The sequence below is a fragment of the Carassius carassius genome, chromosome 44 (genome assembly GCF_963082965.1).
Source record: "Carassius carassius chromosome 44, fCarCar2.1, whole genome shotgun sequence".
Taxonomy (NCBI): Eukaryota; Metazoa; Chordata; class Actinopteri; order Cypriniformes; family Cyprinidae; genus Carassius; species Carassius carassius.
In genome coordinates this window covers 22,439,476-22,465,936 of record NC_081798.1, presented here as the reverse complement: position 1 = coordinate 22,465,936, position 26,461 = coordinate 22,439,476, and the positions used below count along the sequence as shown (strand labels likewise).

The window sequence follows — 26,461 nt, the reverse complement described above, 5'->3', positions numbered from 1 at the left end:
CTCGGGGGATTCGTGAGCGGACACCGCCGCATTGGGGGCATCGTGAGCAGACACCGCGGCCTCATGAAATTCCTGAGCGGACACCGCGGCCTCATGGAATTCCTGATCGGACACCGCCGCCCTGGGGCATCATGAGCAGACACCGCCACCTCGTGGGAATCGTGAGCGGACACCGCCACCTCGTGGGATTCGTGAGCGGACACCGCCGCCTTGTGGGAATCGTGAGCGGACACCGCCGCCTCATGGGAATCGTGAGCGGACACCGCCGCCTCGTGGGAATAGTGAGCGGATACCACCGCCTCGTGGGAATTGGGAGCGGACACAGCCTCCTCATGGAATTCCTGAGTGGACACCGCTGCCTCGAGGGCATCATGAGCGGGGCAATCGTGAGCGGCCACTGCTGCCGACTCGCAGGGAACATCCTGGGTAGGCTTCCCCACCCTGACAGCTGAGCCGCTCACCTGCAGAGCCAGGGTTATATATTCCTCCAGAGTCTCCTCAGGGTGCCAGAATGGCATAAGGGACCTGAAGGGCTCGGCTAGGCCTCCCCAGAAGCACACCATAAGGCAGGTCCTCTCCGCAGCCGACAACTGAGCCGCCCCCACGAAGTCCCTGGTGTAATCCTCGATGGCCCAATCTCCCTGGTGGACATCGAGAAACCTCCCTGCTGGACCCATGTTTGCTGGCTGTATTCTGTCATGGGCCAGCAAAGAAAGAACAGGGTCTGGGTCCAAATGCAGGGAAGAATCTTTTAATTAGAACAAAACCAAAAACAAACAATGGAAAAACAAAACAGATCAACACCACACTAGACTTGACCTGACTCTGGACAGTCGACAGGGACCTGACTTGACTCTGGAAAGTCGACGGGGACCTGACTTGACTCTGGAAAGTCGACGGGGACCTGACTTGACTCTGGAAAGATGACAGGGATCTGACTTGACTCTGGGAGATCAACTGGCGGCCATCTTGTGCAGCGACGCTGGGCTGGCAGCCATCTTGTGCTCTGGGCTGGTGGCCATCTTGTGCAGCAGCGCTGGGCTGGCGGCCATCTTGTGCAGCGACGCTGGGCTGGCGGCCATCTTGTGCAGTGGCGCTGGACTGGCGGCCATCTTGTGCAGTGGCGCTGGGTTGGCGGCCATTTTGTAGAGAGATGTTGGGGCTTTAAAGTCCTCTGCCTCTCCCACAGTGAAAGGAGAACCACATAACAAGAGTGCAAAGTCCATTATGTCCCTTTAACTGCCATTAGACCCTCTAGGTAACCACGATTTAACTGGTTCATTGAGTCCAAAACGGAATAAATCTTTAAACAATACTTCATCATCTAGAGGAACTTGATACACCAACTCACTGAACTGTTGAACATAGTCCTCAATAGATCGATCTCCTTGCCTTAGACTTAACAGCTGGTCGACTGGATCTGTGGTTCGGCTGGATTGGTGAAAGGCTGACATGGAAACCGGAACTGATACCTCGGTGACGAGGCTGCTGGATCCTGGTAGAGGCGAAGTCTTCTGTAACCATGAACCAGAGACGTTCGGATCCATATGCAGAACTTTTATTATAAGAATGGTCAGACAATAATCCGGCAATAATCAGTAACGGCGTCAGATATGTCAGGGATATCCAGAATCAATAACAGAAACAAGCAGATGTCGGGGCAGGCAGCAGAGAATCAGAGTCGGTATGGAAGGAACAAACACAAGGAAAAACGCTCGGAAATTCAGACAGGCTAAACAAGACTTTGCAATGAGTGCATGTGTGAGAGCAGCTTATATGTGTATAAGCAGCATTAACTAATATAAAACATAAACGATTAGCAGGCGCAAGTGTATGCAGAGTTTCTATTTAGGCTATAACACGTGTTTGCAGCATTGAGCAATGCAGTGCTGAAATATGCATGCTCACATTTCCTCTCATTACAACACACGAATTGTAGACATTATGAAATATTTATTATGCATATATTTATTGTGTTATAACAGAGATTTGTGAGATTGCAATGAACTGAGATGTCTTTTAGAGATTATAAATGCAGCGCTCATTGCTTGTATTCTGCCAAACCATGCAAGCAGCAGCTGCTTGCTTTAGTTAAAAATAACAGTGTTCTGAGCTGTGTGCCATCCACCATGACAAGCACATGACACAAACTCCAGTCACAAACTGATTTTCTACAAAGAAAAAAAAAACTTCTATTTTTATTATTATTATTATTATTAATGTGGAAAAGTGCTGAGAATATTTTTTCAGGTTTTTTTTTTTTTTGATAAATTGAAAGAACAGCATTGTTTGTTACATTTATATTATTTACATCAAGTTTTTGTATGCTATAGTGTATATTGTTATTAAAACTTCATAATGTTTCACTTGATTAATACATTTAGTCAGAAATTATAGTTTGGAAAAAGTCTAACTTGTAAAATGTTTACACATTATGCGAAACCTAATACAAGTATATAAATAAATAAAAAGAGACTTACTCATGTTTATGATCTCTGCTGAATAAAGCACTTCATTCTTTTTTTCTGAGGAAATCCAAAATGCAAATCCTGAGGCTATCAACAGCGCATCTTCTTGGGGTGAATTATGTCTTATTCCTCTCATTCCAGGGCAAACAGTAAAAAAAAAACTTAAAAAAAAAAAACTTGAACAGTCTTGTTGCTTTGTTTTCTGTATGGGCGTTTACAAGGAGTGAGCTTCAGTGAAACATTATAATCTCAATAGCTTGTTCAGCGCGTGGACGTGGTCGCATTAGAGATAATGAAGGGAGACTTAAAAAACGGACATCATGTTGTTTTCATATGGATTACTTTATCACAGGATATTTGTTTTCGGTAGCATTTCTTTAGTTTAAAAGTAGACATGTCAAGCTTTCTATAGATATATATATATACAGTTTATTTTAATGGCACGTTTCTAAATGTAGATCACAGCAGACCAAAGCTGCAGACAGCACAGCTCGGTTGTTATCTTTATTTTATAAATGCACAAACTTTTGTTGTTATTATGTCTGTATACAAATAAAAGTAGACCTTTTACAGATTCAACTGATGTATTGCTCTTATCTGTACGATCAAAACTGAAAGTGTAATTTAAGTAATTTTCGGGGTTATCAGGAAAAAATGCCTCATAACGAGTATACGCGTTAATCGACTCCAAAGCGTTGACTTGATTGTAGGCTCCAAAAATGCCTGGAAAACTGGGGTAAAACAAATGGCTCCTGAGTGAAAACTGCAATCCAGTGTCCCAAAAAGACTTATTTTTCAATATTGAGGCATCATTATTCTTTTGTTCATCAGTTTTCAATTTATTTATTTATTTTCTAATAAAAAGCAGTAAAATTTCTACCCACGTTTAATTGTTTTTGTCTAATTAAATTTATTTACTAACTCACCACACACAATTATGTACAATAACTGTAATTTCCAGAAAAGCAATAATTTTGTGGAAATGGTAGTTCTGCTAATGCTTAGTTAATGATGGCTACTGTATTTGGATGTTAACAGAATTCACATACTATGTGCTGTGACTGGCCAATGTTGGGGTCTGTTCATTAACCTACTAAGGAGAAATCAACATGCTTGATAACTCATATCATATTTAATGAAAAACATTAGTTCTCACATTAATTGATGTACGGTTCTAGCCTGTATGCATGCATTAGGTAATGTGGATTTTTTTTATATTCCTTTAATAATTCAAAAAGTATTATATGCACAAAATAATGCTTTTCTGAATCATGTAACATAAGCTTAGCTTTATCCACAATTTAGAGTAAAGACCTTATTTTTTGTGAATAAAGAAAACATCATGATCATGTATAATAAATCATAAATCATGATGATATACTCACCTTACTTAATGTCTTAATTAAGGAGTTGTTCATCCATGAATTTATGAATGAAAGACTTTGAACTCATTTATGCATCAATTCATGGTAATTTGTGTACCCTTACCATAAAGTCTTACCCAATTTTAATGGACTAGGAGGTGTATGAGGTACTTTTGTGTGCACTCCACAAGAGTTTTTTGCTAGAAGAGTGTCTTTGAAAGGTATTTGGGTGACAGCAGGTTAGGGCTTTAAAGTAAGAACTTTCAGTAGGTTTTGTAGTTTTGATATTGACCTGTTTACTTACAGGGTAATAAATTGCTGATCACTTCATAGCAAGGCATATTATAGTGTTCGCATAGCATTAGAATGACACAGTGTTGAGTAAACCAACTCAAGGAACCAAAGTTACACACATAAACAAAATGCTTTTAATGATATTAGGAATTTTATGTATGTCACATTAAGTTATTCATGTATCAGCTATCCTGCTTTCTACAAATTTGTACTTGCCAAAACAACAACAACAACAACATATACATTGATAAATAAATGTGGCATTTAACTTTACTCACCTTGTAATGTCTTCCATTAACTGGGAGGGGTCCGGTGGATAGAACTTGACAGCAAAATTAAATTGCCAAGAAGATGCTGTAAAAACATACGAAGTGAGAGCAAAAAACAAACAAACAAACAATCAAACAATCACCTGGTTTCACAGACAAGGCTTAAACTAGTCCCAGACTAAAATGTATGTTTGAGGTGTATCAACTGAGAATATCTTGCTATGATATATCTTAAAACATGGCAGTGTCATTATTATTATATGTGTCAAGATGCACACCTGTAATATTTTCTTCTAAAGGCATTTTTGTAAAAGTTGCTTAATTATCTAAATTTAACTAAGGCCTAGTCCTGGCTTAAGCTAAGCCCCGTTTGTGAAACAAGGCCAACATGTTTGCAGAATAGTTGACTGATAAACTGAAAATGTTCTCATGGTTGGACAGCATTTAAGTGTTTTTTGACTGTAGCAAATAAAAGCAAAGGTCAGAGCAAGTGAACTGATCATGTAGTGAACAAAACAGGGCTGTAAACATAAGCTAATTGTTTGAGTGAATCCGATTTGTGTTATTTTTCTAAATCAAATTTAGAAAGGTCTTAAAAATGTTTGTTTTCCTAATGGTTTTGCAGTATTGAAAGTAACAGAGTTATGTAAAATCAGTTGGCTTAAATGTATTATACATATCAGAATAATTAGGCATAATTATTTATGTTTTATTAAAATGTCTATGCTACTGTGTTACTAAGTTGGAACGAAATGTTATATAATGACACTATAGGAACATATCAGTATTCACAAGGTCGGGGCTATGAATAATCACAGCAATTTTTTTGATGGTGCTAAAATTTTAGCAGAGATATGAAGGAAAAAGGAGCTGCATCATAATACCCTTTTAAGAGTGTGTTTAATTCAATAGCCTTATCTATGCAGCAACACAGAGTATGGGCAGTTACCCAGCTTCTTATTCCCACACAGGAAACTAGGCTTACTTTGAGTAGGTTCTCAATACTGCATAATCATAAAATATGAAAAATATAGCCTCACACATTCAAACCATTTGTAGAAGCTTATTCATAATACAGGTTATACAATCTGAAGTATGGGGAGAGGACCAATATTCACAATACAAATGCCCTGTAAATAATACCTCTAGCAAGGGCCCATGTAGACACCAAACTTCAAGCAGAATGCACCCTAATATCCAGAGATGAAGGTAATCCAGGCGCCTCATAGACCCCAGCAAAATCACATCCAACAAACAATGCAAAAATCTCAGTTTCTTGACAAAAATGTATATATCTGATCAACATTAGCCTTCAACGCCCTTACCTGCAAGAGCTCAGGACAACCCATCTAATGATAAAGTGGCTCAACTCTCAGCCTTTTAAAGTTCTGGCTAGATGTGACAAATGTGCCCTGGGCTTCAGACAACATGTCCTTCTAATGCAAAATCTCCCACGATACACTGTCCTGGAGAGATAACAAAGTTCAGACTGCCAATACAAAGCCACCACTGCAACCATCAATGCCATGCTGTGCTCACTGAGCATGCAATTTGCTTCATGGCCTAAGCGCCAAATTCAGTGACCTACAGAACTCATGAACGGCCTCAGAACCCAATACAGCACATTATCCATGAACCTTGTCAAGCTGCAAGGGCACTGTGATGCAGCACCTTATAAGCAGTGCTTTATCACCATGAGCCAATTAATTTAGCATGATTTTATAGGGCTTCAGAGCAAATGACCACTGATGTGTTCTCATTGCTTCTTTACGCAGCTTTGGGTAGCTTTGTGCTGCAGCAGTCAGACTGCTGTATATGAGGAACGATCGAGAAGTTCATGATGCTGGGCTAAACATTTCATACTGCAGAAGATTTACTATGGCTGCAGAGCTGTAGCTAAGCTAAAGTAAAAATAGAGAGACAAGAAGTGAAAATAAAGCCGTTTCTGCCATCAATATTCATACATGACTTTTTGATTTTATACAGTATATTGACTGTTTCACAAGGGAAAATAAGATATTAAACCTGTTACATACAAATGTCAAGGAGGCTTATAGTGCTATAGCCCAACCACCACTTTGCAAATCAGACCATAATCTGGTCTTCCTCCAAACCCACATACAAACCTTGTGTAAGAAAATTGCCTGCGGACATGGGAGGCCAGTGAGTAACTTAAGGACTATTTTGAATGCACGGAATGGAATGTACTGTTGGAGTCACAGGAAAACAGTAGGGACATGGACATTGATAGGATGGTAGTGTTACTGATTATATTGATTTTTGTTGGGATATTGCAAACAAGGACTGTTTTCCTAACAATAAATCTTGGATAACTAACAACGTTAAGGTGCTGCTCAATCAGAAAAAGCAGGCGTTTAGAGAAGACATGGAGAAGAAGTGTGTTCAACGTGAGCTGAAGAAGAGTCTAAAGCAGGCTAAACTGGAAAACAAAAAGATAGTAGAGAGGAATCTATCTATCTATCTATCTATCTATCTATCTATCTATTAATTTGTGCAAACAAAATAATAATTAACTAAATCTTGCACAACATCACAATTTGTTCCCTTATTTTACTAAATCATGCACAATACATTACTAAACCATGGGCATGTTTAAATTGAACCAAATCTAGTGAGCAAGTTATTATATTGTGTGCATGTTTTACTTGGTGTGAAGGTGTGAATGAGTAAGTTGTGAATATGATTTAGTAAAACGGTGTGACGATCATGCACCAGAGACACAGGGAGATAGAGAGATCCAATTGCAGATGTCTTTAATGAGGGATAATCCAAATCATAGTCAACAAGCCAAGGTCAAAACCAAACAATCAGTCCAAAACAAAACAAACAGAGGAAAGGGACAGGAAAGGGAACTCGGAAAACGAGAGGACTCGGAGGACGAGCAGATCAGGAAGAATCTTGGGGGACGAGAATGCTGGATACACGAAGGGTAAGGACTCCATACAAACAACAGGAAAAGACTGGTATTTATAGGGAGGCTAATGACAATAAAGTGACTGCACCTGGTGCAATTAACAGGAATGCAATTACTGTGATGACAGGACAAGACTAGAGGAATTCTAGTGCCTACGGTGAAGTGCCTAAGGGGAAGTGAGCCCACTAGTGGACACCCAGGGAAACAGAGACTAGACAGCGTGACAAACGGGGGAGCAAATTAAGTCGTGCACACAATTAACTTTTTTTCCCCTGTATTTCATATACAGGCTTTGTAAAATATGTTTTTTTTAAAAATATATTTATTTTGCCATTTTGCCTTTATTATAACAGGATAGTGTAATGTACACAGGAAGCGAAATGGGGGAGAGAGAGGGGGGCAGGATTGGGAAACGTCCAAAAAGTCTGGATTCAAACTTGGGATGCCCGAAATGGCATTATATGTTGTTACTGCCTACTAGGCAATCAGTGCCGAAATATTGTGCTTAAACATTTTACATGACACACAAGTTTACATGACATATCCATTCATGTGTGTGTGTGATACTTACTTCTCATCTGTTTCTTGACCTCTTTGGACAGGTCCAACCAGTTCTGCAAAACACAACAGAAATAACTGAATCTTAGAAAATGTCCATACTGCCTTGTTGAATGTGTTTAAGAATGATTTGGTCTGTTCAAGAATGGTTGGACTCTCTCTATATGTCTGAATTGAAAGACAAAATTTGCACAAGGATTTTAATGCAAATTTCAACATCTGTCTTTCCCACTGTGGCTTTAAGTGTAAATGAGATGCTTTGTATTTAGGACATCATGGAAGACCAAAAGAGATCAATGCACATCCATACATCTGCATGATCTTCATCATAAGGTCGACTGGAACCATTATTCCGAGTCTATCAAGGTGGAATAGTGATCAGGTCTGCAACAATAAGTTAAACACTGGTCACAAGGTTAAGAATTATTGCGGGAAGAAAGTCTCTTCTGTGCAGGAACTTCCAGAATTTCATGGCAGAAGAATTGGAGATCAATCTTGGTGGAGATCCAAACACTGAGGGGAGAACTAACAGTAACACAATTATAATTAGGGATGGGTCTGAAGCCCAATATCTTATTCGGAAAGGCACTGATAATATCATCAAAACAAATAATGTATTCTACAAATAATAGGAATAGAATCACAAATCAGTGCCAATAAGTCTCTCTTAGAAATCAGAGCTGGTTTTAGTTATATCAACTAAGATACTGAATCATACACACTGTCTACTATTTGAGTTGTCTATTTAAATGTTTTAAACCTTTTAAGATATGATTAAACTTTGTAAAACTAAACATTTATATCTGTCTTACTCTGTCCCAGAGCCAGTCCCTCATTGATGTATTTTCAAAATTTTTTCAGATTTGCATGTATAGAAAAAGCTGTTTTGAACCATTAAATATTTTCTTTCATTTTTAATGTCTGATGTTACATATTACACAAAATCTGGGGACAGTTGAAATTCCTTTTTATTGCAGGTTAGCTTAGAGTTTCAGTTCCTTGTGTGATATGATGAGGAACATAAACCTGTCTTTTTTAGGGCTCAAGCCCGAAGGGGCAAAGAGCCCTCTTGTTCCCCTAAGTATTATTAGGGCCCGAGCACCGATGGTGCGAGGACCCTCTTGGAATTGCTCTGTTTATTATTATTATTATTATTAGGTCATGAGCACCGATGGTGTGAGGACACTCTTGTATCTGCTCTGTTTATTAGGTCCCGAGCACCGATGGTGTGACCCTATTGGAATTGCTCCGTTTATTATTATTATTTTTCTCCATAAAGAATCGCATTTTTGAGGGCCTGAACATACTCGAAATGTAACGAAACTTTGCACACACCTCAAAACTGGTGAAAATTTACATCTGATATGGGTTTCAGAAGTGGGTGTGGCAAAGTGGCTCAACAGCGTCACCTACAGTATACACATTCAATGAGCTATGAGCCTCGCCTCGAGCTACGTTTCAAGTACATGTAAAAAAATAGGGGCACACATGTAACACACTAATACCTACAAAAAAGTATCTTGGAACTTAATCCTAAAGCCAACAGGAAGTCGGTTATTTTTATTTTCCTCTGCAAAATTTGTGTCATTTGAGTTGTCAATATTCCATCGGGTGTGGCAAAGTGGCTCGATAGCCACAAATTTATCAGCCATAAATTTGTGTTGTTTTTGCCATTTTCAGGGGCTGTACTTTAACGAACTCCGCCTAGAGATTTATACAGATCAACACCAAACTTGGTTAGTGTAACCTAAAGGCCTTTGCAATGTTAAATTGCGAAGATCTAGAGGTTTGTTAAAGGGCGTGTCCATGGCGGGCTGACAAATTACTATGTTTCGCTATGAAAAAGGAAGTTGCTGTAACTCAGACATACAATGTCTAATCTGCCCCAAATTTCACATGTTCGATAAGAGTCCTGACCTGAACACATCTGAAGGCCAATATTCCATTATAATGATAGCACCACCTGCTGGCAAAATGAAGATATGCACATATAAATGACTTTGATATATTCCACTTATATTTATGACTTTAAATGCATATTTCTCACCATTCACCTTTTTACTAAAGCCACACGCTGGCGGTGAGCCTGGGTGCGAGGGCCCGTTCATCGCTGCTTGCAGCTTTACTTATTATTATTATTAGGGCTCAAGCCTGGAGGGCGAGAGCCCTATTGTTCTCATAAGGATTATTATTTATTATTATTATTATTCCTCAAATTTTTTTCCAAAGTTTTGGGGGCTTTTGGGGCCCTTAGTATGCTTAAAAAGTCTTGAAAATTGGCACACACCTTGTAATCGGCCGGGCAGAGACTGATACACAGGTGTGGCACAGGGGCTCTACGATGCCGATCGTATATATGTGACTCTTAGGAGTCAAAAGTATAGCGCCACCAACTGGCAGCAGGAAGTGTGTCATTTTTCAAAATGCTCTTAATTCAGCATCTTACTTTTACTCGATTTGCTTCAAACTTCAGAATAATGACAAAACACGGCCGATGTAAATCTGTTGTGGGGATATTGATATCTAATATAGTGTTGCCATGGCAACGCTTCAAACTTTACAATTCTGTTCTGGTGATTTTGAGGCAGATAACATGTTCAGAATTACATGAAACTTAAAACACATATCAGTATTAATGATAGCTAGACACTGGCAAAAGCGTATTAAAGGGCGTGGAAGAGGCACTCTATAGCGCTACCTTTTGTCAAAAGTAGGGGGGTTCATTTTAGCTACAGACACCAAACACAGTACATAAATTGATCTCATCAAGATGCACAACTTTCTAATTCACAGTTATAAGCTACGACCAACAGGAAGTCGACTATTTTGATTTGAATATGGATTTTTGGAAAAATATAGCTGTGAATTAATGCATACTGCTCAGAGGAGAGTTACAGTATAGACACCAAACTTTGTCTACATGATGCCAAAACATTGAGGAACTTAAATTGCGAATGGATTTTGGATAGCTAGAGCGGTTTTGCCATGGTGATTTTTTTAAATAACAGTAAAAAAGGAAACTAATTTAACAAATTAATTGTCTTGTATTTTTAAATTGCAGCCTCCAAACACTTTAAATCCTTTTTTTAATTTAGAGAACAAGTGATTCTGAGGAAATATGCATAGTTTCACGACTTTACAACAATGTATGGATAACAGAAAATTAAAAAAAAACTGTCAGACATCTGATCTCACTCTGTCTCTCTTTGTGAGGAATGTATGTGTGCTGAGTGTGAGTCTGTGGGGGAGGGGCATGAGCTGAGTGGCAGAGAAACAGACAGACAGAGAGATAGAGAGAGAAAAGAGACTCTTTAATCAACAGAAAAAAAATCTGTATTTTAAACTGTTATTGTTTTTGTTTTGTTTTTGATAATTGTGCCGTTTTTTTTCCATTACAGCTTAAGAAATCTCTTAGGCCTTATCCTTTTCTGACAGTTTTAGGGATTTTTAAAAAATCCTAAAAATCCTTATTTGTGCTGCAAATAATAATTTCAAACTCATTTGATACTGACCTATGACATCCCAACTTACATAATTTCATGGATCTAACAGTAAAACTGTTCAGCTCACAGATGAAGACTAAGCTGTATTGCAAGCAGAACTTTCACAAATGCTTATAGGCCAAACAAATCATTACAAAACACTTATAAATCATTAAAGGATTTGATAACACAGTAAAATAATATCTAATTTGTTAACATTAGTAAATACATTGGTAACACTTTATAATAACTGCTCTCATTAGTAAATAGTCAGTTCATGCTTTATAAAGTCTTGTCCAAACATTAATAGTCATTAGTAAGCAGCTTATAAATACAGCTATAAATAACTTGTTCTTGGTTTATAAGCACATTTATTACAAAGGAGAGTAAAGGGTCAGTTATCTTCCAAAAAAAATTAAAAAAATAAACAACACAACACAGATTGATACAGAACTCAGAAATGTTTATTTCAATATGCAATGGAAGGAACCTGTACACTTGAATTTTGTATATATATATATATATATATATATATATATATATATATATATATATATATATATATACACACACACACACACACCGTATTTTTCGGACTATAAGTCGCACCTGAGTATAAGTCGCATCAGTCCAAAAATACATATAAGTAGCACTGGACTATAAGTCGCATTTTTTTAAGAACCAAGAACCAAGAGAAAACATTACCGTCTACAGCCGCGAGAAGGCGCTCTATGTTTCCAGTGAGAGTCTACAGGAGCACTGAGCAGCATAGAGCGCCCTCTCGCGGCTGTAGATGGTAATGTTTTCTCTTGGTTCATTTCTCTCGGTTCATGTCAAATGACTGACTATAAGTTGCAGGACCAGCTAAACTATGAAAAAAAGTGCAACTTATAGTCCGGAAAATACGGTATATATATATATATATATATATATATATATATATATATATATTTATAGTAGGAGCCATTTTGGGGATGGTAAAGGTTTTGTCAACTGGGTGGTGCTGTGGTTATGTTTAATTAGAGAACCTGAGCAACAAGTATGTGTGTTGGTAATTGTGAAGCACACAGTTTTTAAGCGCACGGCAGAGTAGCTCGAAAGGTGGATTCTAGTTGTATGTGGTCCATAAGGTATGGCTTTGTGTTCATGTGAACAAGGAGTGGCCACAGGAAATTTGAGATCACGTTTAATGGAGCTCAAGTAATAAAGAAAGACATTTTTTATGCATATACATCTGTCTGCATGGACTCTGTTTGTACGTGTTTTAAACTTGCTTACTCCTATTATTAACGGCATTGGAAAGCCAGTACACACACACACACACACACACACACACACACACACACACACACATATATATATATATATACAGACAAAAGAGGGAACTGCTCCATCTTTCAAGAATAATCTTTGTGCGAATCCGGCATTAAACTGATTGAGATTGAGGAAGCTGTCCTCATCAAAATGTGCTGCACAGTTTTACATGTGGATTATAATTTTCGGGAACCAAGTTTAACTTAAATTGTAACCATTGATCTCTAAGTAAAGCGTCCCTGGGAAGCCCAAACAAAGGTGATTGGACTCCGAGATGAAAATAACAGCGTTTCGACTACATGGAGACAAACACAAACGCAACTCTTCCTCTTCTCCGTCGGAGCGCACCAAGACCACGCCCCCTTTTTTGTGTATTCATGTGGGTGGATGTTAGTCAAAAAACTGTTTTAGTGACATCATTACTGCAGGAACTAGAGGGATGTATTCCAAACGGGTCGTTCGTTGTAGGCGAATTCTGTTAAATAAAATATCTTGCTTGGCATTGAACTTTGAGCTTTATAATTTTACAGATATTATTTATGCGATGTTAAAATGCGAAGATCTTGAGTTTTCGCCGAAGGGCGTGTCCGTGGTGGCCTGACAAATTTCGATCATTCGCCATGAAAAAGGAAATTGCTATAACTCAGACACAATGTCCAATCTGCCCAAAACTTCACGTTTGATAAGACTCCTGACCTGAAAAGATTGACATGCCCATTTTCAGTTATAGTCATAGCACCTATTGGCAACAGGAAGTGACATATTTTAAACTGCGACGAACTACTCCTAGAAATTTTATGATATCAATGTCTTTTTTGGTCAGTCTAATCTAAAGGCCTGGGCGATGTTAAATTGTGAATATCTTGAGTTTTCATTAAAGGGCGTGTCCATGGCGCCGTAACAAAATTCAAAGTTTCGCCATGGGAATAAAAGATGTTATAACTCAGGCAAAAAATATTCAGACTTCCACAAACTTCACATGTGTGATAAGAGGCCAATAGTCCATTGGGTGTGGCAAAATGGCTCGACAGCGCCACCACACACATTCAACAGTGTGTGCTTCGAGCTACAGTACAGACCAAAAGTTTGGACACACCTTCTCATTCAAAGAGTTTTCTTTATTTTCATGACTATGAAAATTGTAGATTCACACTGTGAATTAACTAGGGTGACCAGACGTCCCGAAAAATTCGGGACAGTCCCGAAATCTAAGCTGCTGTCCCGAATCCCGCTCTAATTGTCCCGAAAATTATACTGAAGCAAAATCTTAATCCCAAATCCCACCGAAAATTATACTGAAGCAAAATCTTAAATAGTTATTGTCTGATAAAACATAAAAAACTGTCCGTGGAGCGAGGTTGAGTCATCCTGCAGCCTGGCAACCAGCCCCCGCCGGCTGCTCATTGGCTGCAGCATCTTGTTTTTTTTTTTTTTTTAGATATACCGTAGGCGCGCATTAAGATATGCACTGATAAGCTAATTTTCATTCATGAAATTGACATGGCTGGTGTACCGGAACCCCAACACGCTGTAAAAAAGCTAAAACGTCTCTGCAGGTACCGGGAGGAGTGGGTGGGCAGGTATCCATGGATTGCAAAAGCCCTACATGATGAAAGTAAAGCGTTCTGCAAAGTGTGTAGGAAAGAGTTTGGTGTCTCTCACGGGGGGGAGGCAGATGTTAGGCTGCATGCTAGCAGCAAATTACACTGTACCAACACCGCGACAGTACAGACCAACACGTTGGTCTCGTCCTTCTTTAAGAAGCAGGATGATTCCATGTATAATAAAATAGCTGCTGCTGAGCTGACCTCCGTGTTCCACTGTGTGGCCCACCAACAATCATACAGATCGCTTGACTGTGCGATGAAGTTAACACCAAAACTGTACTCGGATTCGGGCATAGCTAAACTCGTTAGCTGCGGTCGCACAAAAGCTGAAGCACTGGTCACAAACGTCCTGGCACCCCTCGCATCTGACTTCTCCCAATGCCTCGAGTCAAAAGATATGTTCTTTTCCATTTCAACCGATGCCTCTAATAAAGGCAATGTGAAAACATTCCCGATCTCTGTGAGATTCTGGACTCCTGAGCAGGGCATCCAGAACAGAGTTCTTGATTTCTTTGAACAAGCAGCCGAGACCGCAGATGCCGTCACTGACACTTTACTGAATAAATTAAAGGAACACAAACTCAGCATCAATAATATCTCGGCTTACTCGGCTGACAATGCGGCAGTGAATTTCGGCAGAAAACACTCCATTTACCAAAATCTAAAAAAAATCAACAGCAAGATCCTTCCCGCAAACTGCCCAGCTCACATAATACACAATGCAGTAAAACGTGCCAGCAATGCACTGCAAATAGATGTGGAGACTATCGTCATAAAATCATTCAACCATTTCAGCTGTTCTGCGAAGAGAGTTTCCACCCTCAAAGAAATGTTTGAATTTGCTGACATGGAGTACCAAACACTGTTGCGTCACGTCCCGACACGCTGGTTGAGCCTGCACCCTGCAATTGACAGACTTGTCAACACCTGGCCAGCGGTGCGCAGCTACTTCTTGTCACTGGGACAGGAGGAGTGCCCCCGTGTCCTCTGGGATGCGCTCCAGGGTAACGAGCATGGAGAGGAAGATGAATGCAGCGAGCTGGAGGTCACACTCTTCTTCTTGCAAAACACTTTAAAGCTTTTCACTGGTGCTGTGCTGAGTCTTGAGAGTGACAGTCTCACCTCAGTTGAAGTATATACACTTATGAACGGCCTCCGAACCAAACTCCAGCAGCGCAAAAAAGATGCTTTATTCGGAGCAAAAGTTGACCGCGTCCTCCTCTCCTCCGTTAATCTTAGGGTTGACAGGCTCAAGAGAGAATTCACAAATTTTTATGATATCGCGGAGCAATACCTTGAGAAATGGTTCAACTTCTCAGAATCTGGGCACCTGTTCAACATCCAGTGTTTCAATCTTAAGGAAAAGCAAGAAATCAGCTACAGGGAATTAACGGCCGCTGTATCGGCCCTTCAGATGGATGATGAACTCGACCTGGATGAGCTCTACAACGAGAGCTGTGTTCTGAAAGAGATATTGCCTCATCTGGAAATACACAGTCACCCTGTAGGTGCGCTTTGGGCCCAAGCACTCAGGAGCACGTCTGCGTTCCCACAGTATGCCAAGCTACTGTCTTTCATTTTGAGCATCCCCGTGAGCAATGCTTACTCGGAACGAGTGTTTTCAATAATGAAAGGTGCCTGGACCGATGTGAGAAACAGGTGCTCATTTAACCTGGTCCGCAGCGAAATCAAAGTAAAAATGAATTTAATGATGACTTGTGCAGAGTTCCATAAATACATCCTGGGAAAGACGGGAGTGCTGGCAGCAGTGAAAAGCTCTGCAAAATATGCTGATGTCGAGCCTCCACAACCTCGGTAGGCTATATAGCTCAAGTGTGAATTAAAGTTATATTGTTTCTATTAATTTATCTAATTCATCTAGGCTATATGCACAAAGACAATACGACCATTTTGTCCCCTTTTTGCTTTATAGAGTAGATGAAGAGAGCGCAAGTTGCAGCAGCCGTTAGGAAAGTGCAGGCAGAAGTCGCGTGAAGAAGTCAGACCGGTCGAGGGCGAGGCACCGTGTTCAAAATAATACTTCTATAGCCTGCTACGTATTAGGCTATCAATTTATATGCATATGTACTTGTTAATAAAAATATGATTGGTTCATTAACTTCAGTTTGAAGTATAAAAATAGCCTAACGTTACTTCTATATTATATCAAATTATATGTATGTACTTATATTAATAAAAACATGATTGGTTCAGTCACTTTCGTTTGAAATTCATTATCTTTATTACCCCCCCCCCCCCCGTCCCGAATTTCAACCAATCTCATCTGGTCACCCTAGAATTAACACATGTGGAATTATATATGGAATTATATACATAACAAAAAAGTGTGAAACAACTGAAAATATATGAAATTTTATGTTCTTCAAAGTAGCCACCTTTTGCTTTGATTACTGCTTTGCACACTCTTGGCATTCTCTTGATGAGCTTCAAGAGGTAGTCACCTGAAATGGTCTTCCAACAGTCTTGAAGGAGTTCCCTGAGAGATGCTTAGCACTTGTTGGCCCTTTTGCCTTCTGTCTGCGGTCCAGCTCACCACTAAACCATCTCGATTGGGTTCAGGTCCGGTGACTGTGGAGGCCAGGTCATCTGGCTCAGCACCCCATCACTCTTCTTCTTGGTCAAATAGCCCTTGATGCCTTCAGTGTGACTCAACAATTTTCATAGTCATGAAAATAAAGAAAACTCTTTGAATGAGAAGGTGTGTCCAAACTTTTGGTCTGTACTGTATGTTTTACTCACATGTACGAAAATCTGTACACACATATAACACACCAATACCTACAAAAAAGTTTCTTGGTACAAAATCCGAATCCCAACAAGAAGTCAGTTATTTTGCATTTTCTCTTCAAAATATGTGATGTTTTTGTCATTTTCAGGGGTTGTACTTTAACAAACTCCTCCTACAGATTTATTCAGATCAACACCAAATTTGGTCAGTGTAATCTAAAGGCCTTTGTGCCGCCGAAAACAGATATTCTGTGATAAAGTAATCCATATGAAAACAACACGATGTCTGTTTTTCATGTCTCCCTTCATTATATCTGTGACCACGCCCCCGCGCTGAACGCTCTATTCAGATTCAAACTGAAGCACGCGGCTTGAATACGCCCACACAGACGAAAAAGCAGAGACTGTTCTTGAAGTTTTTTTTTATTTTACTGTTTGCTTCGCGATGAGAGGAATAAGACATAAATCACCCCAAAAAGATGTGATGTGGTTGAGGATTTGAGAAATGGATTTCCTCAGAAAAAAAAAGAATGAAGCACTTTATTCAGCAGAGATCATAAACATGAGTAAGTCTCTTTTTATTTATTTATATACTTGTACTAGTTTTCACATAACGTGTAAACATTTTACTAGTTAGACTTTTTCCAAACTATAATTCCTGACTAAATGTATAATCAAGTGAAACATTATTAAGTTCAGAGGTGGAAAGTAACGAATTACATTTACTCGCGTTACTGTAATTGAGTAGCTTTTTTGTGTACTAATACTTTTTAAAGTAATTTTTTAAATCTGTAATTTTACTTTTACTTAAGTATATTTTGTTTGAAGTATTGTACTTCGCTACATTTTGAAACACATTAATTACTGAGTAAAAAAAAAAAAAGAAAAAAAAATCGCTCCCTGGAAACTACGTCACTCAGTAAATAATGGGCAGGAGGGCAAACTGGCGCTAAAATCACAAGAAAGATGCAGACGGACAAAACAGGCGTTAGTGGTGCAGACACCGCTGAAAACGAAACCCCGTCATATTCTGAAGTTGAACTCGAAGGAAATGAAGTGAACCCCTGGTCATATGTATGCTCTATTATGCAGTGTAAGCTGTACTTGCCTAGGAAGACCAAACTAGCAGCTTATAAAATCTCGACAAAACATCAACCCTGCGCAAGAATGTAGAGGTAAGCTAAATAATTGCATCGTTGCATTGGTGGTTAAAATGAAGCTTTGACATTTTAGCAAGAGGTTTTGCACAAATTAGCTAAAAAGACCGTGGTGAGGAGTGTGCTATTTTTGTTTTAATGATGTGCGCGCGCATTTATAGTGCGTTCTTTCACTGTGTGATTCAGTCTCCTAAAATGCATTTAGAATGATCACAAAATTGAAGATAAAGGGGCAGAAAATTCACATATTTATATAATTTCATATATTAAATCAAAATCACACAAAGAATGCCATCGTTTCCTCCAAAAATCATCATGAATATATACATACATATATATAACAGTTCAGTAAACAAGTTAATTAAGAGACTTGCGTTTTAGACACCATATTGCCTTTTTAGCTCTATTTCTACAACAGAAAATAATTCCAAACACAGCCACCAAAGCACAGTTTTGCGTCTCTGAGCAACGTGACAGTGTTTCGTTCCTGAATGAATCAACCGTTTAAATGATTCGGTTCAATCGCAATGACTCACTTATTAACAGTGACTTGCTGACACATACTGGCCATTTTAATTTCACATTTAAAGTATCTTTTGATTTTTTTTAAATAATTAATTTCTTATCATTTCAAATGAGTATTCAACATTTTATGTCTTGTATATCAAAACATTATTCATGCATTTGTAACTGCAGGTTAAATGCATTCTTGTCCTGCACTAAACAGTGTAATACATCTAAATGCCACTTCCAATGAATCTTCTGCATTTCCTCTGCATTAAAAGATGAGTTTGTTGATACTGATTTGCCTGGTAACAGCCCAAATGTTTTATTATTCTAAATAACTGATTCCTTTAATTAAAAACAACTAGTTTGAGATTAATAGACCTATCCCAGGGCTGTCAGACTCAGTTCCTGGAGGGCCATAGCCCTGCAGAGTTTAGTTCTAACCCTGCTCCAGCACACATATCATGTAGTTTTCAAATAAACCTAAATGATTAGATTAGCTGGATCAGGTGTGTTTAATTAGGGTTAAATCTAAAGTGTGCAGGACTGTGGCCCTCCAGGAACTGAGTTTGACACCCTTGGCCTGTCCCATTTTGACTCCCTCCCACTGTTAAAATGTAACTAAGTAATTTTTACTCTGAGTAAAGTTTAAATGAGCTACTTTTTACTTTTACTTGAGTAGATTTTTAGACTGGTACTTTTACCTGTACTTAAGTAAAATTTCATTAATGTAATGGTACTTTTACTTGAGTAGAATATTTTTGTACTCTTTCCACCTCTGATTAAGTTTCAATAACAATATACAATACTATACCATTCAAAAGCTTGATGTAAATAGTATAAATGCAGTGTTTGGAATAACGGCGTTTAATAGAACGGCGTTAGGTAACAACGTTATTTTTTCAGTAACGGGGTAATCTAACTAATTACTTTTCCCGTCATTACAACGCTGTTAACGTTACTGAACGTTAAATGCGGCGCGTTACTATGCATTGATTTAATATGCAATCCGAACGCACCCCTGGCTCACACAGCGAGTGAGCAGGAGGGTTAATAACGAGATTCATGTGTCATGTGTTTCATGATAGCCAATCAGAGCCAGTGTTTTTACACACACGCGCCAGCGGCGCCAAACACTCATAGACACACACACGCAACAGCTACACAGAGATTCGCAGCAGCAGGAGAAATGGCGAGTCAGGAGCAATCCGATGAAAAGTTGGCATTTTAAGGTGGAGATATAAGCACTACAGAGGTCAGCTAATTCTCAGCACATAGAGACTTTTTCACCTAGATATCACACTATAGAGACTGTGTCTGTTCCCCGAACTAGAAAATACAAAAAACGTCCAAACCAAGTTAAGATTAACAATTTAATTGAGGTTCAACAAATAAAAAACAGAAGCAATATGGATAAACAAATGATAAAGCTTGGCTTATGGAATATCAGATCCCTTTCTACGAAAACACTTTTTCTAAATAATATGATCACTGATCATAATATAGATGTACTCTGTTTGACAGAAACCTGGCTAAAACATGATGATTACATTATTTTAAATGAGTCCACCCCCCAAGATCACTGTTATAAACATGAGCCGCGTCTAAAAGGCAAAGGTGGAGGTGTCAATTTATAACAACTTTTTCAGGATTTCTCAGAGGGCAGGCTTCAAGTATAACTCGTTTGAAGTAATGGTGCTCCATATAACATTATCCAGAGAAACAAATGTTAATGATAAATCCCCTGTTATGTTTGTACTGGCTACTGTATACAGGCCACCAGGGCACCATACAGACTTTATTAAAGAGTTTGGTGATTTTACATCCGAGTTAGTTCTGGCTGCAGATAAAGTTTTAATAGTTGGTGATTTTAATATCCATGTTGATAATGAAAAAGATGCATTGGGATCAGCATTTATAGACATTCTGAACTCTATTGGGTTTAGACAACACTTTTCAGGACCTACTCATTGTCGAAATCATACTCTAGATTTAATACTGTCACATGGAATTGATGTTGATGGTATTGAAATTATTCAGCCAAGTGATGGTATCTCAGATCATTATTTAGTTCTGTGCAAACTTCATATAGCCAAAATTGTAAATTCTACTTCTCGTTACAAGTATGGAAGAACCATCACTTCTAACACAAAAGACTGCTTTTTAAGTTATCTTCCTGATGTAACCAAATTCCTTAGCATATCCAAAACCTCAGAACAACTTGATGATGTAACAGAAACTATGGACTCTCTCTTTTCTAGCACTTTAAATAAAGTTGCTCCTTTACGCTTAAGGAAGGTTAAGGAAAACAGTTTGACACCATGGTATAATGAGAATACTCGCACCCTAAAGAGAGCAGCCCGAAAAATGGAGCACAGCTGGAGGAAAACAAAACTAGAGGTATTTCGTATTGCTTGGCGGGAATTAACATATCCTACAGAAAAGCATTAAAAACTGCTAGATCATTAAAAACTTCTTCTCTTTTAGAAGAAAACAAACATAACCCCAGGTATTTATTCAATACAGTGGCTAAATTAACGAAAAATAAAGCCTCAACAAGTGTTGACATTTCCCAACACCACAGCAGTAATGACTTTATGAACTACTTTACTTCTAAAAACGATACTATTACAGAGATAAAATTGCAACCATTCAGCCGTCAGCTACAGTATCACATCAGGCAGTGCACTATAGACCCCCTGAGGAACAGTTCCACTCATTCTCTACCATAGGAGAGGAAGAATTGTATAAACTTGTTAAATCATCTAAACCAACAACATGTATGTTAGACCCTATACCATCTAAGCTCCTAAAAGAGGTGCTTCCAGAAGTCATAGATCCTCTTCTGATTATTATTAATTCCTCATTGCCATTAGGATATGTCCCCAAAACCTTCAAACTGGCTGTTATTAAGCCACTTATCAAAAAACCACAACTTGACCCCAAAGAACTAGTTAATTATAGACCAATCTTGAATCTCCCTTTTCTGTCCAAGATACTAGAAAAGGTGGTATCCTCACAATTATATTCCTTCTTAGAGAAAAATGGTATATGTGAGGATTTCCAGTCAGGATTTAGACCGTATCATAGTACTGAGACTGCTCTCCTTAGAGTTACAAATGATCTGCTCTTATCATCTGATCGTGGGTGTATCTCTCAATTAGTTTTATTGGATCTTAGTGCTGCGTTTGACACAATTGACCACAACATTCTTTTGCATAGACTTGAACACTTTGTTGGCATCAGTGGAAGTGCATTAGCATGGTTTAAATCATACTTATATGACCGCCATCAGTTCGTAGCAGTGAATGAAGATGTATCCCATCGATCACAAGTGCAGTATGGAGTACCTCAAGGCTCAGTACTAGGGCCGCTACTCTTCACGCTTTATATGTTACCCTTGGGAGATATCATCAGGAAACATGGTGTTAGCTTTCACTGTTATGCTGATGATACTCAGCTCTATATTTCTTCGCAGCCCGGTGAAACACACCAATTTGAAAAACTAATGGATTGCATAGTCGATATAAAAAACTGGATGACGAGTAATTTCTTACTGCTAAATTCTGAAAAAAACATAGGTGTTAATTATAGGACCTAAAAACTCTGCTTGTAATAACCTAGAACACTGTCTAAGACTTGATGGTTGCTCTGTCAATTCTTCATCATGAGTTAGGAACCTAGGTGTGCTATTTGATCGCAATCTTTCCTTAGAAAGCCACGTTTCTAGCATTTGTAAAACTGCATTTTTACATCTCAAAAATATATCTAAATTACGGCCTATGCTCTCAATGTCAAATGCAGAAATGTTAATCCATGCATTTATGACCTCAAGGTTAGATTATTGAAATGCTTTATTGGGTGGTTGTTCTGCACGCTTAGTAAACAAACTACAGCTAGTCCAAAATGCAGCAGCAAGAGTTCTTACTAGAACCAGGAAGTATGACCATATTAGCCCAGTCCTGTCAACACTGCACTGGCTCCCTATCAAGCATCGTATAGATTTTAAAATATTGCTTATTACTTATAAAGCCCTGAATGGTTTAGCACCTCAGTATTTGAATGAGCTCCTTTTACATTATAATCCTCTACGTCCGCTACGTTCTCAAAACTCAGGCAATTTGATAATACCTAGAATATCAAAATCAACTGCGGGCGGCAGATCCTTTTCCTATTTGGCGCCTAAACTCTGGAATAACCTACCTAACATTGTTCGGGAGGCAGACACACTCTTGCAGTTTACATCTAGATTAAAGACCCATCTCTTTAACCTGGCATACACATAACATACTAATATGCTTTTATTATCCAAATCCGTTAAAGGATTTTTAGGCTGCATTAATTAGGTAAACCGGAACCGGAAACACTTCCCATAACACCCTATGTACTTGCTACATCATTAGAAGAATGGCATCTACGCTAATATTTGTCTGTTTCTCTCTTGTTCCGAGGTGAACGTGGCCACCAGATCCAGTCTGTGTCCAGATCAGAGGGTCACTGCACTCACCCGGATCCAGTACGTATCCAGACCAGATGGTGGATCAGCACCTAGAAACGACCTCTACATCCCTGAAAGACAGCGGAGACCAGGACAACTAGAGCCCCAGATACAGATCCCCTGTAAAGACCTTGTCTCAGAGGAGCACCAGGACAAGATCACAGGAAACAGAGGATTCTTCTGCACAATCTGACTTTGCTGCAGCCTGGAATTGAACTACTGGTTTCGTCTGGTCAGAGGAGAACTGGCCCCCCAACTGAGCCTGGTTTCTCCCAAGGTTTTTTTCTCCATTCTGTCACCGATGGAGTTTCGGTTCCTTGCCGCTGTCGCCTCTTGCTTGCTTAGTTGGGGTCACTTCATCTACAGCGATATCGTTGACTTGATTGCAAGTAAATGCACAGACACTATTTAACTGAACAGAGATGACATCACTGAATTCAACGATGAACTGCCTTTAACTATCATTTTTGCATTATTGACACTGTTTTTCTAATGAATGTTGTTCAGTTGCTTTGACGCAATGTATTTTGTTTAAAGCGCTATATAAATAAAGGTGACTTTGACTTTGACTACTTCAAATTCATTGTAGTCAAAGGCAAGAACGTGCATATAATGTGTGACACACGCATCTACAAAGCTAGTGGCCAAAAACACTTTTCTTACAAAGAGTGCAGGATAAAACTCTTGCTGTCTGTTGACGTGCAATAAATCTCGAAAGTTATGTACGAACACCTGTCTGTTCTACTTATTTCAACTGACTTGTGAAAACTGCTAAAAAAAAAAAATTCTTTGACATACAGCAACTTTTTTTTTTTTTTTTTTTTTTTACAGTAACGCAAATAGTTACTTTTCCTGGTAACCAGTTACTTTTATTATAGAGTAATTCAGTTACTAACTCAGCTACTTTTTGGAACAAGTAGTGAGTAACTATAACTAATTACTTTTTTAAAGTAACGTGCCCAACAGTGTATAAATGTAACAGATAAATGTAACTGTAACAAATGTAACAAAAAATGGTGTTCTTCTAATTTATCCCCCCTAAAAAACCTGAAAAATATTCTCAGCTCTTTTCAACATTAATAATAATAATAATGGTGATAATAATAATAATAATAATAATAATAATAACAATAAATGTTTTTTTTTTTTGTAGAAAATAAGATTGTTAAAAGGATTTCTGAAGGATTGTGTGACTTGAGTAATGGTGCAAAAAATTAGTTTGAAAGTCAGCTTTGAATGTTCCTAATAAACTGTTTAACTGCTCCCCCAAGTGGATATTAAATTATGTTGTGGGATAATTAAATATATTCTAAATAAACTACAAACATAAAATTATATACATTTATTTTGTTCTCACATTCTTTCTTTTAACACCTCCCTCACAGTGGCACAGCTGACTGAAAGGCTCATTATGCAGCTCATTATGCAGGCCTTTGTCTTCTCAGGTGTAAATCACAATGATATTCATGATAGTTGACGCCTACTCGCATATGACTTTTACCAACAAAAAGTGTCTTAGAAAATTCAAATCAATATATTGTTTTCTGTGAGTGAGTAAACAAGATGATTTTCACATCATTTAGAAAGAAAAATTCTAGGCTACAAGCTCCAGTTCTCAAAAATCCTGGGAACCATTGTTCTTTATGTGTTTTTTTGCCTTATTCAAGCGTTTTAACATTTTCTGTTTTTCACTAACCACGCATAACATTTTTTTTCTCAAAAACACAATCATGTACATACATGCTGCTCACATATTATTATAGCCCAGTTTGTGCTGATTACAGTGAGATTAGACTTTAACCATTTAGATATTTATAAGAAACTGAAAAAAGCACAAATGTCAGGGCATGACAAAACTTCTCCAGGCCCCAAAAATACCCTTAGACTCCAGAGTGTTAACATGCTCGGAAGCTCTTGAAAATTGGCACACACCTTGGAACCTGTGGCCATTAGGGCTGGGCAGAGACTGATACATATGCGTGGCACAGGGGCACAGTTTTTAGTTTTCGTCAAGGGATGTGTCCCTGCAAGCCTGACAAAGTTTGATGTTTCGCCGTGAAACAGGAAGTTGCTGTAACTCAGGCAAGCAATGTCTGATTTTCCCTAAACATCACACGTGTGATAGGTGTTCTGTCCTGAACAAACACCAATGACCAAATTCAGTTTTAGTCATAGCACCACCTGCTGGTAACAACACGTAGCTAAGTGTTAAATCAAGTTACTAAGACAGTGAAAAAGGAAGTTGCTGTAACTAAGGCAAGCAATGTCCGATCTGCCCCAAACTTCACACATTTGACAAGAGTCCTGTCCTATACACATAAACACTGGCAACAGGAAGTGTCATGTGTAACTCTGTTATGGACTACAACCCGAATTCCGGAAAAGTTGGGACGTTTTTTAAATTTTAATAAAATGAAAACTAAAAGACTTTCAAATCACATGAGCCAATATTTTATTCACAATAGAACATAGATAACATAGCAAATGTTTAAACTGAGAAAGTTTACAATTTTATGCACAAAATGAGCTCATTTCAATTTTGATTTCTGCTACAGGTCTCAACATAGTTGGGACGGGGCATGTTTACCATGGTGTAGCATCTCCTTCTCTTTTCAAAACAGTTTGAAGACGTCTGGGCATTGAGGCTATGAGTTGCTGGAGTTTTGCTGTTGGAATTTGGTCCCATTCTTGCCTTATATAGATTTCCAGCTGCTGAAGAGTTCGTGGTCGTCTTTGACGTATTTTTCGTTTAATGATGCGCCAAATGTTCTCTATAGGTGAAAGATCTGGACTGCAGGCAGGCCAGGTTAGCACCCGGACTCTTCTACGACGAAGCCATGCCGTTGTTATAGCTGCAGTATGTGGTTTTGCATTGTCCTGCTGAAATAAACAAGGCCTTCCCTGAAATAGACGTTGTTTGGAGGGAAGCATATGTTGCTCTAAAACCTTTATATACCTTTCAGCATTCACAGAGCCTTCCAAAACATGCAAGCTGCCCATACCGTATGCACTTATGCACCCCCATACCATCAGAGATGCTGGCTTTTGAACTAAACGCTGATAACATGCTGGAAGGTCTCCCTCCTCTTTAGCCCGGAGGACACGGCGTCCGTGATTTCCAACAAGAATGTCAAATTTGGACTCGTCTGACCATAAAACACTATTCCACTTTGAAATAGTCCATTTTAAATGAGCCTTGGCCCACAGGACACGACGGCGCTTCTGGACCATGTTCACATATGGCTTCCTTTTGGCATGAT

At 38.7% G+C, this 26,461-nt stretch overlaps 1 protein-coding gene across 6 annotated transcripts in view; it reads right to left on the bottom strand.

Annotated features, from left to right (window-relative positions):
• Positions 1-26,461, bottom strand: part of LOC132126686 (band 4.1-like protein 1) — a 342,878-nt gene that overhangs the window by 178,748 nt on the left and 137,669 nt on the right. For all 6 annotated transcript variants that reach the window (XM_059538113.1, XM_059538114.1, XM_059538119.1 and 3 more), the window contains 2 exons: positions 7,902-7,944; positions 4,405-4,480 (listed from right to left, as the gene is read on the bottom strand). In XM_059538113.1, the coding sequence (XP_059394096.1) occupies positions 4,405-4,480; positions 7,902-7,944 (119 nt within the window). The remainder of the gene's footprint in view (positions 1-4,404; positions 4,481-7,901; positions 7,945-26,461) is intronic.